Below are 12,726 nucleotides of genomic sequence, written 5' to 3' on the forward strand. Positions count from 1 at the left end.
TTCTGCAGGCTAAAGGGCTGTGGCATGGAAAATGGGAGCAAGCTTGTTTTCAGAGATTCTTCAGCTGTGAAGCCTGTACTTCAGGGGGTTGGTCTTGATGACCTTTGGAGACCCTTCCAATTCTATGATTCTAAGGTATAAGCATCATGAATCGATTTAATGCCTGGGAGAGAAAACACTCCCATAGTGAGTTCTGTATGTGCTAACTCAAGAGTAAAATAAGCTTTGGAGGAAAAAACAGCATTTCACACCTTGACGGTTTTAAGAGGGTGTGATGTTTTAATTAGAATTCCACTGGACGAATAAAGGGAAATGTTCCAATTATTTCCTTGGCCTCGAAAGGTGGCGGGAGGAGAATTTAATAAGAGTTTCTACAATAGCAAGAGTCCTTTATTAGGGAGGTCAAGTTTCTCTAAACTGGATGAGTCTACAGGAGGAAATAGGATCGAGAGAAGTTTGTATGTAATAAAAATACCTTTCTTATAAGACAGTTCTAAGTGGAAAAAGTTACGGGTGAGAACACACCCTGGGCAATAGTTTATACATGCAGCACAAAGTTCCAAAAGGTTCTAAATGGACCATTTCTCTGTCCGGGCCTCTACTGACTTGACCAATCCTTCTCCCAAAATCTTGAAGTCTTCCAAAATGGCCTCCACATTGGGAACTGTCAGAGGCTCAGGGGCAAGGGTGGACATCATTCTTCCTTTCATGCTTAGCACCTGTGATGGAAAGAACAGATATAATAAGTGAGTTCAGACCGTGAGTTCAATCCAAACACAAAACCGGGTTTAGAACCCAAAATCTGAACCGAGGTTCTGAAAAGGTGGGCAAACCATGGTTTGCGGCTCGTCTGTCTGGTTTTATCGTCCATCCAATCAGCATTTCTACTTCTGTGCTACAAGAGCCTCCAGAGGTACAGAGAGTGTGCTTTTCCCATTTAGGTACCGCAACAAACCTTGGTTAGCACAAACCATTGTTTCCAAACCACCACCTTTTCAGTGGTGACACCCAGTACTTGGAATTTCTTCCCCAAACCAACTTGCATAGAGCAGAGCTTTGCCTTTACAATGCCAAAAGGTAAGGAAAAAATACATTTTTTTTACTTATTTGGTCAATTTAAAATGGTCTGATACAGTTTCTATCTTACTGGTATAGAGTCCATGCTTTGCAATAAATAATCTGTTGCTTTAGTGGGAAAACTGTCCAAAAAGTTTCCAGTTACTCTGGAAGAGTGAGGAAGAAACCTTTGCTAAGCGATATGGTTTGCTAAACCATACTCGAGTTTCTCCTTTAACCATGGTTTGGCATGATTCTTGAATTGAGCCCCACTCCCTAGGCCTTGCTAGCTTCTGAAACGGAAAGCCAGTCTGAGCCATTTGAGCAAAATCTGTCTGCCAACAGCACCCCAGCTGATGCACAAAATGCATACACAACAGCACAGGGGCAGCCAGTGTGGTGCACCCGCCACCATGAGGGCTAGGAACTTACCGTATTTTTCGCTCTATAAGATGCACTTTTTCCCTCCTAAAAAGTAAGGGTAAATGTGTGTGCGTCTTATGGAGCGAATGCAGGCTGTGCTGCTATTCCATAAGCCAGAACAGCGAGAGGGAGCGCTGCGCAGCACTCCCTCTTGCTGTTCTAGCTTCTGGCTTAGCCCCTCTGTCCCTTCCCCCAAGAGCCATGGCGGGCTACCCTTGTCCCTTCTCGGGGAAAAGCCTGCAAGCGCAGCACACACACTCCACTCGGCTCGTGAAAGGGAGTGCTGCTTGGGATGCATTCAGGCTCTGCTCAGCGCTCCCTTTAAAGAGTATTTTTTTCCTTGCATTCCCCCTCTAAAAACTAGGTGCGTCAGGTGTGTCTTATGGAGCAAAAAATACAGTATTTTGCTAGTAAAAAAGGATAGTGGTGTTGGGGTGGGTGGGGGGGAAAGGTTGCATGTTTTTTTGGCCGGCTCCATCAGATTTCATGCTAGAGGCTCTGTTCTGCAACCAGTTGGGCATGCCAAGCCATGCAAATTCCAACACCCTCTGACTCTTTTATCCCCACGAGCAGTTGCAGTTACAAGGCAGCAGCCATGTAGATTTATTTATCCTTTGGCTGAAGGCCAGGAATTCTCCACCTTCTGCTCAAGTCACCTTTCCCTCCAGCTACCATACATCTTGCACTTCCAAAGTGGCTTCTTATGTGAGCTCACTGCCAAGCCCTTCATCAATCAGCTCTGGCCTTTCCCGTTCCTCATCTTCTTTCGCACCTGCTCTCTCTCTCTCTATCTTCCAGCTTGCTCCTCATCTATCCCCTTCTTACATCCTTTCTCCCCTCCAACCCAAAAGGTCTCTGCACCTTTCGCCATGTCGCTGGGTGAAAACAGCAGCCCCCTCGCTCATCGGCCAAGATTCCCCTTTTCTCTGCAAGCCTCTCCCTGAGCCATCCCTCCCTGTGTCACTTAACATCAGCTCTAAGCATTCTGGGATGCGGATGGCGCTGTGGGTTAAACCACAGAGCCTAGGACTTGCTGATCAGAAGGTTGGCGGTTCGAATCCCTGCGACGGGGTGAGCTCCCGTTGCTCGGTCCCTGCTCCTGCCAACCTAGCAGTTTGAAAGCACATCAAAGTGCAAGTAGATAAATAGGTACCGCTCCGGCAGGAAGGTAAATGGCATTGCCGTGTGCTGCTCTGGTTTGCCAGAAGCGGCTTAGTCATGCTGGCCACATGACCCGGAAGCTGTACGCCAGCTCCCTCGGCCAGTAAAGCAAGATGAGCACCGCAACCCCAGAGTCAGCCACGACTGAACCTAATGGTCAGGGGTCCCTTTACCTTTACCTAAGCATTCTGGCAGGCAGAACGTTCTCTCACCACCTCTATTTGCTGCCCAGCGCCTTGCACACAGAGGGCCCTGTGCAACTGCGACCCAGAACCCAGGTTACAAAAATACACACGGTCCAAATCCAGGATTCAGACTGCCTCACCTTGAAAGGCTGTGGCTCGAAGGCCGAAGGCTTCCAGAGGACTCCCATCACCTCTCCTCCATGCTTGTCGTAGAAAAACATCGCCAGGTCACCGAATGCCTCCTGCAAAGGATAGAAGTTTGGAAGAGACCAGGGTTAAGCTGATGGTTTTGGAAGAACAACATCGATCTAAACCTGCATTGATACAGAGGTGCCAAGCGAACACTTCTGCAAAAATTGCACGGTTAGAACGTATCACGAATGTTTATGCCACCAACGGAACAATAAAAAACCACGATAAGGTGTAGAAAGAGGACTCTGAGAGCAACGAATTTAAAACTCAAACTAAGCATCACCGGTTCCAATTATTCCCAGGGATTCTCAATGCAGATGCGTTGTCCTCAAAGCCATTCCACCTCGCCGCATTTTAGGTTATGTAATGTTATTCGTTCCTGTGATATGACCAGGTTGGGTTTAACCAAGAAGAAATAAAAAGTTGTTTATGAGATTTATTCCAGATCTTAGGTATGTTGATTATCTCTGGCACTTGCAAGTTAACACCTGGTCTGTGATATGCAGACTGCACAGAAACTCAAAAAATAAGGCGCTCAAAGGCGATGGTTGTTGTGAGACACGGCGGAAGAATGCGTTCCTGCCCCAGGGGGAGACTGAGCAGCCTGAATTTGGCTTCTTTGTCGCATTTTGGCTAGGGAGAAAACTGAGAGGAGGGTCAGACTGACAGATGGAGATTGGGTGAAAGTTGCCAATACATTCCTATAAGACTTAAGCTGGCCCTCAGCAGTTGCAAATAAACAAATGACTCTTAAACTGTTTAGAACTGAGCAAAGCCTCAACATCACCTACCCATATATCTGCCCAACGCCCATCAAGGTCACACACGGGTCAATCTTTATCTCTGTTAAGACCTACCCTGTTAAGACCCACCCTGAGATTCACAGAAGACTGGTGTAAATTTACGGAATATTTGAAAAGTAATTGTGACGATCAGATTACGTTTGTAGGTTTGCAAGACGTTTTGCGAGGTGAATTATTTGAATTATTGCAAAAATGGATAAAGAGGAGGATTGTTAGTTAAGAGAATTAAAGGTAATATGAATTTAAGAAATGCAGAAGAAATAATAAGAATGGTGGGTCATCAGAGGTGCTGATGGAAGTCCAAAAAGATTGTGTAAGATGTGAAGTTTTGTGGGATGTATGACAATTAATATACTAAAATTAATAAAAATTATTATATATATATTAAAAAAAGACCTACCCTGACATAAAGCTAATGCATCATTGCATGGACAAAATAAAGCTGAGCTCCTGTTGAATTTTGTTTTTGTTTTAAGGTGAGAGGAGAGACCAGTAGCTTCTTTCCTAAACAGCTCAGCGCAGTCCCTGATGCCCCAAGGCCACGCAGAGAGCCCCTCTTGTGTCACAACGACCCCTGGAAAACAGCTGGTAAACTGACTCTGCAAACTGCTTGCTTGTTTTGCAAAGCAGGCAGGAAACAGATTTCTAGATGAGATTGCTGTGCATAATGCACCCAAGGGGCTCAGAGACTGTGAGGGTGATTTCCCCCAACCCACCCCGGATGTTTTGAACTTCAGCTCAGCTTTGCAGGCTGGGGCTTGTAGGAATTGTAACACAAAACATTTGGATGGCACAAGGTTGGGGAAAGCTGCCATAACTCTTCCTTCCACTTAAATGAATGGGTAACGTTCACTCACAGAATCATAGAACTGCAGTTGGAAGGGACACCCCCTCCAAGGAACATCTAGTCCAACCCGCTGCAAAGCAGGGATCTCAACACACAGTCCCCCATCCAATTTGAAACCATACCGGACCCTGCTTAGCTTTGCGAATGCGCTAGCAGTTTTATTGCTGCACAAGGACAAGAAGGGGGAACTGAAATTGCATTTTAAACTGTATTTTAAATTGCTTTTTTCTTTTTCTCGCCCCCCCCATTATGTTTTTATTGTAATTTTACTGGTGTTAGCTGCCCTGAGCCCGCCTCTGGCTGGGGAGGGTGGGGTATAAATAAAAATTATTATTATTATTATTATTATTATTATTATTATTATTATTAAGCTCTACCCTCAAAGTATACCACTGCAGTCGTGTCAAAGTCTCGCTTCCATCAAACCCCTCCTCTGGGTCCAGTTTTTCTTTTCATTAATAAATCGTTCCCAGAGTTGGCGAGGTTCGTTTGATACCAAGAAACCGAGCCTTTAGCACCACCGTCCTAGTCCCATGGAACTCCCTGCCACAAGAGATTCCTTCTGTGCCAGCTCTAAAAATGCCTGCTGAAACGGTTTCTGTTCTGCCAAGCCTATGAGGGCAATTAAGAGTACACTCTTCCACGGTGATGAACTGATGCCTGCTATTTAATTTTGAAATGGTTCTATTGTATGGGTTTATGTTTTTATTGCTGTAAATTGTGTGTGTGTAATGCAACATTGGTATACAAATAATTTTATTTGTATGCAGCAAGCTATTAATATATTAATAACTAATTAATACTATATTAAGTCTGCACGGTCGTTGGCTCAGCCACTAACCTCACATGACCTGATTAATAACTGAGCCTATGCACGTGCAAAAGAAAAGCCAGATCAGGCCCATGCCCCATTTAGTCCATCATCCTGCTCTCACAGTGGCCACCCAGGCACCTCAAGGGAAAACTGAAAACCCATGCCTCCTGTGGGAGTGAGTTCCACAGATTAACCGTAAAGAGGCGGCGATCCTGGGCTGCCCCTGCAGAGGGCGAGGGAGGCCAAGTTTAAGTTTGGGCAACTGAAACAGTTGACCGGGTGCAACGGAAACCACTGCACATTGCAGTGGCTTTCCAACTCTTTTGAGCCCATGGTGCCTTTGACCAACTGCATATTTTTTGCGGCTCCCCTGTGGGGTTTAATTACAGGATGTAATGCACATACCATTCTGATGGAAATCAGCTCTGAGTGCTCACTGGAAGGACAGATCCTGAAGCTGAGGCTCCAAGACTTTGGCCACCTCATGAGAAGAGAAGACTCCCTGGAAAAGACCCTGGTGTTGGGAAAGATGGAGGGCACAAGGAGAAGGGGATGACAGAGGACGAGATGGTGGGACAGTGTTCTCAAAGCTACCAGCATGAGTTTGACCAAACTGTGGGAGGCAGTGGAAGACAGGAGGGCCTGGCGTGCTCTGGTCCAGGGGGTCAAGAAGAGGCGGATACGACTAAACGACTAAACAACAGCAACAACAATGCACTTAAGTGGGAGTAGCAGCAGCAGCAGGACTCAGGCCAGAAGCATGGAGAGAGAAAGATCAAGAGAGAGATTTGCAGATGTGCAGCAAGGATGGCTGATATGAATAGGGAGAAAGGGAGGAGGCTGCAGAGACACACAGGTTGAAAACCTCTGCCTCAATGCATTAACTCGAACGCGGATGATGATGCTATTATACTAATAAGCCTGAGAGATTACGGTTTATGTCTGGGCACAGGGGAATAAGTTGTTGTTTAGTCGTTTAGTCATGTCCGACTCTTCGTGACCTCATGGACTAGAGCATGCCAGGCACTCCTGTCTTCCACTGCCTCCCGCAGTTTGGTCAGACTCATCTTTGTAGCTTCTAGAACACTGTCCCACCATCTCGTCCTCTGTCATCCTCTGTCGTCCCCTTCTCCTTGTGCCCTCCATCTTTCCCAACATCAGGGTCTTTTCCAGGGAGGCTTCTCTTCTCATGAGGTGGCCAAAGTCTTGGAGCCTCAGCTTCAGGATCTGTCCCTCCAGTGAGCACTCAGGGCTGATTTCCTTCCGAATGGAGAGGTTTGATCTTCTTGCAGTCCATGGGACTGAGTCTCTTCCAGCACCAGAATTCAAAAGCATCAATTCTTTGGCGATCAGCCTTCTTTATGGTCCAGCTCTCACTTCCGTACATCACTACTGGGAAAACCATGGCTTTGACTATACGGCTAAACCATAGCTTTAACAGAGGAATATACGGGGTGCTAATCGGGTCCCCCGCCTTTTCTCATGACGGACGCTTGCTGAATGAAGCTGTTTGTGCTAATAATGTCAGGAGGAATATTGCTCTCTGCCCTGCCAGGACTCTGAACCTTCTTGTTAAAAACCGCAGCGTGATTCAGAAGTTGCTGAAGCAACAAAACCCAGATGCTTTTAAAAAATAATAATAACAAGGAAGGGTTACGCGCTGCCTGGGAAACTTCCCTTTTGCCAGGAGTCAATGGAGACACAGATCAGGACAGAACCTGTTCTCTCGCTCTGTTGCAAGGAGATTGTCGAAGAATTGGCTGGGTCTGGGAACGGCCCGGGTGTCACTGGGTTCTCCAGAAGCAGCTGCTGCTTGCCTGCACGGTGAATCCCTCCTTCTTTATCTTATTTTCCTGGAGTTTGCAGCGGCAACACCTCTGAGGCAACTTTGCGGCCTGCATTAAGCAATCTACGTCCCGGCCGAGAGAGCTAGCAGCTTTGCTGCTTACGTTTATAAGTTTCTGCCTAGGTTTCTGCTGCAGATAGAGACTTGTAAAGCTCAGCACGGCACGGGAAGAAGTGGGGAGGGTTAAGTTCTCCTCCCTGCCTTGTGACACCAGAATCCGTGGACATCCAAAGAAGCTGCGCATTGGAAAATTCAGGGCAGAGTGCAGGGAACTGCCATCAGTGCCGGAGGGAGAGAGCAAGATCCAGAGGGATTCCAGAGAGCGTCCTGGGATTGGGAGAGGCAGCCCATCTTCTGGGGAAGAGAATCAGCGTAGCACCAGTGGAGAAGGGGGGCAGATGGGGGAAGTGGCGAGGCGGTCCCATGACTCCTTGCCGGGAACCAGCGGGGAGAGTAGGGGTCCTCCGCTGCCTACGCCCTCCTTGCGCAGAAGGCTTTCGCACAGAGAGAGTAGGAGAGGACTAGGCGTCAAAGAGCTTCTTTGCTGGAAGAAGTTTAAGAAACGCCCACTGACGGATTCTGCCAGCGATTGAGACAGCCACAGGTGAGTGGCTGTCCGGACAGAAAAGGTTCACTTAGGCAACCCAGCCAGGTGTTTGCACCGGCTTATGCACGAGCAACCCCTAGAACCACTACAGCGAGCAAAGGAAACCTTTGAACTGTTAAACTGCGGAACTCGCTGCCACAGCAGGCAGGCATGGCCACTAGCTCGGAACCGCAGCGTGATTGTTTGTACTGCTTTATTTTGGATTTATTTTTGTTGTAATTTTGCATTGAAAATAAAAAACATTAAACAAATAAAAACCCACACACAGCTCAAGAGTCAAAAGCCATGTTAAATAAGGTGCATTTAGTATTTCCCAGAAGCTGTATAATGAAGGTGCCAGGCAGCCCAACAAGGACTGAAGGCGAGAGTCAACTAAATTTTGCTCAGAGTGCATCCAATAAAATACATGACCAAGTAAGGTCCATTCATTTCAACAGGTCTACTCTTGAGTAAAACCAGGCTGAGGGTGCTCAGTGGCAACAGAACTCTGGCCAACTCTTGTGAAGGAGAAAACTGCATGGGGATGGGGGCGGAATGGAGTATCCTGCAGGAGGAGATGGCCAGCAGGCACACCAAACATCATCATCATCATCATCATCATCATAATTTATTTATACCCCACTCATCTGGCTGGGTTTCCCCAGCCACTCTGGGCGGCTTCCAACAGAATATAGAAGCACTCCAGGCCAGACATAGCTCAGTCAGTAGAGCATGTGACTCTAAATCACAGGGTGGTGGGTTCGAGTTCCGCTCTGGGTGAAAGATTTCTGCATTGCAGGAGGGTTGGACCAGATGATCCTCATTGTCCCTTACTAACTCTAGGCTTGTATGATCCCTCTCTTCTGATCATAGTTGTCAACTTACAGATTTGAAAATAAGAGACCAGCAGCCTAGAAAATAAGGGATCAGCAGCCAAAATTTTAGTCAACCAGCAGCCAAACGAAGCCTCAAGTGGTGGTTCCCATAGCGCAGCAACCCGGCAAAGGGGATGCAGCAAGGAAAACCACCGTCACCTCTCTGCTGGGAAGCGCTGAGCAAAGGCGAGTCCCCAGGCAAGGTGGCCAATTTGATTGGCACAAGGCATGCAAGCTCCACCCCCCAGTCGTTCCTAGACTCCTTATTGGGTGAGCAACACAGCCAAGCAACACAGCTGGAGCCTCCCTCCTCCCTGGCCGGCAGGGAGGGAGGGAGAGGAGCTGCTTCCTTTGAAACCCGGGAAATTTAGGGGGCATCATCAATAAGGGACAGCAGCAGGACATGGCGCTGGGATAAGGGACTGTCCCGCCAAATAAGGGACACTTGACAGCTATGCTTCTGATACGAACTCAGTCCTGGCAAACGTATAACAATTTGGTGCAGCTCTTTTGTATGATTATAGTAAGCATGGAACATCTGCTTGCGTTATTTGTTCCCAGCTCCTGCTTACCTGCAGCTCTCGGAGGTACAGCTGAGCCGGGTCGTAATCCACCACCGGGAAAGCTAAGGTTTTGACAGCCGCACCGTTTTTCAACGTTCCCCGGAAGAAGGACTTGGCTGGTCGGTCCACTGCCTCCAGGTGCCTCGGGATCTGCTTGGGGTTCAGGTGGATGAGGACGTCGTAGAAGTCCAGAGGAGGGCGGAAGACCATCTGCCAAGGGGGAAGCCACGTCAAAATGGGGCTCAGCGGCAAGGGAAATGTGGAGCCGAGTCCCAAAGGATGGGGAGAAGGAAGTTTTGCCAGCTAGCATCATCTCACCCAGGCCCAACCAGGGTCTCAGAAACCACAGCTGCACATCGCGTTCTGGTTAGCAATGCAAGAGTGACGGACTGAGCTGTGATTCCTGCAGATATGTATCAAACTCAGATATATAGGTAAAGTCGGTTATGATACCTTGGGCCAAAGATTTTGGGTATAATATACAGTTAAAAGATTGGGGAAAACTGTGGAAAGAAGGGTTAAAATTTACTGCATGCAATGCCCTAAAAGAAAATGTGGTGAAAATGATGTATAGATGGTATATTACGCCTGTGAAACTAGCTAAAATGTATAAAGTTAGTAATAAATGTTGGAAATGTAAAGAAAAAGAAGGAACATTTTATCACATGTGGTGGGAATGTAAAAAAGTGAAAAACTTCTGGGAAATGATTTACAATGAGATGAAAAAAACATGTTGAAATATATATTTATTAAGAAACCAAAAGCATTTTTACTTGGCATTGTAGGAGATGATATAAATAGAAAGGGTTGTAAGTTGTTTTTCTATGCAATGACTGCAGCAAGAATACTATTGGTACAAAACTGGAAGCAAGAAGAATTACCGACGAAAGAAGAACGGAGGATGAAACTGATGGACTACAAAGAATTAGATAAACTAACAGGAAGGATTCGAAACCTGCGGGACCAGAGATTCTCAGAAGACTGGAGTAAATTTACAGGCTATTTGAAAAGCAATTGTGATGAACAGATTACGCTAGTAGGTTTGCAAGAAGTTTTGTAAGGTGAATTATTAGTAATATTGTAAAAAAAAAAAAAAAAGATAATGAGGAGAATTATTAGTTAAAGATATCTAAAGGTAATATGAAATTAAGAAATGCATAATAAGTGATAAGTACGGAAAATCATCAGAGGTGTTGATGGAAGTCCAAAAAATATTGTATAAGATGAGAAGTTCTGTTGTATGAATGTTAATTAATATGTTAAAAATTAATAAAAATGTATAAAAAAAAAGAAAGAAACTCAAATATATAAGCCAGGTGCCTCCCTAAACCAGGGTTACAGTCGCCAAAACGGAATGCCTAGGTGCCATTTTTGGACCAGACGACTTTTGGGTTCCTCGGACATAAACCTCCAGATGGTGGAGACGTCAGGCACCATCCTGGCACCCGGGCACCTTCACTGGGTTGCATGTGGCTGACAGTCAGGTGCTTGTTTATTTTTCGTGGCACTGCGAGAGATTAGAGGGTCCCACGGTTAACTTGCCCAGCACTAGGGAACGAATTAAAGATAACGTCCCTGCTTTAGATCCGATCTCGGTGCTGTGATGCCTAGCACTGTGACTGAAGATAATCTCCAGATGATAATAATAATAATAATAATAATAATAATAATAATAATAATAATTTTATTTGTACCCCTCCTTTCCCAGTTCAAAAACCAGGCTCAGGGGAGCTAATAACAAATTTCAAACACTTTAAACCACTTAATTATAAAAGCAGCATAAAATACAGTATAAAAACATGAATAACAATAAAATTCAAAAATCAGTTAGATAATCCCCAGGGCTAGCTGGCTGAATTGGTCCTACTTGGGCCAGCGAGGAAACCAGGGGAGAATTAGTTGTGGGGTTCCAGAGCGGGTGATCTTCATAAAAGGGGAGGGGGGGGGGAAGAGAAGGGAAATAAAAGATCAGGCTGAATTCAAATTAAAGGCCAGGAGGAATAGCTCTGTCTTACAGGCCCAACGGGAGGAGGTTATATCCTGAAGGACCCTAGTTTCATGGGACAGAGCATTCCATCAGGTTGGAGCCACCATTGAGAAGGCCCTAGCCCTGGTGGAGGATAGATTGAGATTGAGATTGAATCCTGACAAGACAGAAGTACTGTTTCTGGGGGACAGGAGGCGGGCAGGTGTGGAGGATTCCCTGGTCCTGAATGGGGTAACTGTGCCCCTGAAGGACCAGGTGCGCAGCCTGGGAGTCATTTTGGACTCACAGCTGTCCATGGAGGCACAGGTTAAATCCGTGTCCAGGGCAGCTGTGTACCAGCTCCATCTGGTACGTAGGCTGAGACCCTATCTGCCCACGGACTGCCTTGCCAGAGTGGTGCATGCTCTGGTTATCTCCCGCTTGGACTACTGCAATGCGCTCTACGTGGGGCTACCTTTGAAGGTGACCCGGAAACTACAACTAATCCAGAATGCAGCGGCCAGACTGGTGACTGGGAGCAGCCGCCGAGACCATATAACACCGGTCTTGAAAGACCTACATTGGCTCCCAGTACGTTTCCGAGCACAATTCAAAGTGTTGGTGCTGACCTTTAAAGCCCTAAACGGCCTCGGTCCAGTATACCTGAAGGAGCGTCTCCACCCCCATCGCTCTACCCGGACACTGAGGTCCAGCACCGAGGGCCTTCTGGCGGTTCCCTCACTGCGAGAAGCCAAGTTACAGGGAACCAGGCAGAGGGCCTTCTCGGTAGTGGCGCCCTCCCTGTGGAACGCCCTCCCACCAGATGTCAAAGAGAACAACAACTACCAGACTTTTAGAAGACATCTGAAGGCAGCCCTGTTTAGGGAAGCTTTTAATGTTTGATGTATCACAGTATTTTAATATTATTTTGGAAGCCGCCCAGAGTGGCTGGGGAAACCCAGCCAGATGGGCGGGGTATAAATAATAAATTATTATTATTATTATTATTATTATTATTATTATTATTATTATTATTATTATAGTCTGACTTCCTTAGGGCCGGGACCTCTAAACTATGGTTATTCAGGACATAAAGCTATGAGGGTTGTGGGAGATGCCTCTGGCTTGCAGGCCTCAAGCTGGCCATGTCTGCAGTAAGCTGGTCTTTTGGAAAATTTTATATATATATATATATATATATATATATATATATATATATATATATAATATCAGATCTCAGCAGCTGAAAGTCATGCAAGCACAGTGCCCCACTTCTGCATCTGCAGAGATGCTGAATCACCGTGAGTTGAGTTTCTTGGGTTTGCTCACCAGCTTTCTCCCTGCCAAGGAGGAACCCACAACACCAACTTTCACCAGCTTGCAATGCAAACCGCAAAATAAGAACAACA

General features: G+C 46.3%; 1 protein-coding gene across 1 annotated transcript in view; it reads right to left on the minus strand.

Annotated features, from left to right (window-relative positions):
- Window positions 1–257: 257 nt before the first annotated feature.
- The window catches only part of NOL6 (nucleolar protein 6), a 69,230-nt gene continuing 56,761 nt past the window's right edge, over window positions 258–12,726 (minus strand). The window contains exons 24-26 of the mRNA XM_083402702.1: window positions 9,361–9,561; window positions 2,966–3,067; window positions 258–719 (exon numbers count right to left, since the gene is read on the minus strand). Of these exons, the coding sequence (XP_083258828.1) occupies window positions 570–719; window positions 2,966–3,067; window positions 9,361–9,561 (453 nt within the window). The 3' untranslated portion in view covers window positions 258–569. The remainder of the gene's footprint in view (window positions 720–2,965; window positions 3,068–9,360; window positions 9,562–12,726) is intronic.

The sequence above is a fragment of the Podarcis tiliguerta genome, assembly GCF_965153285.1.
Source record: "Podarcis tiliguerta genome assembly, chromosome: 11".
Lineage (NCBI taxonomy): Eukaryota > Metazoa > Chordata > Lepidosauria > Squamata > Lacertidae > Podarcis > Podarcis tiliguerta.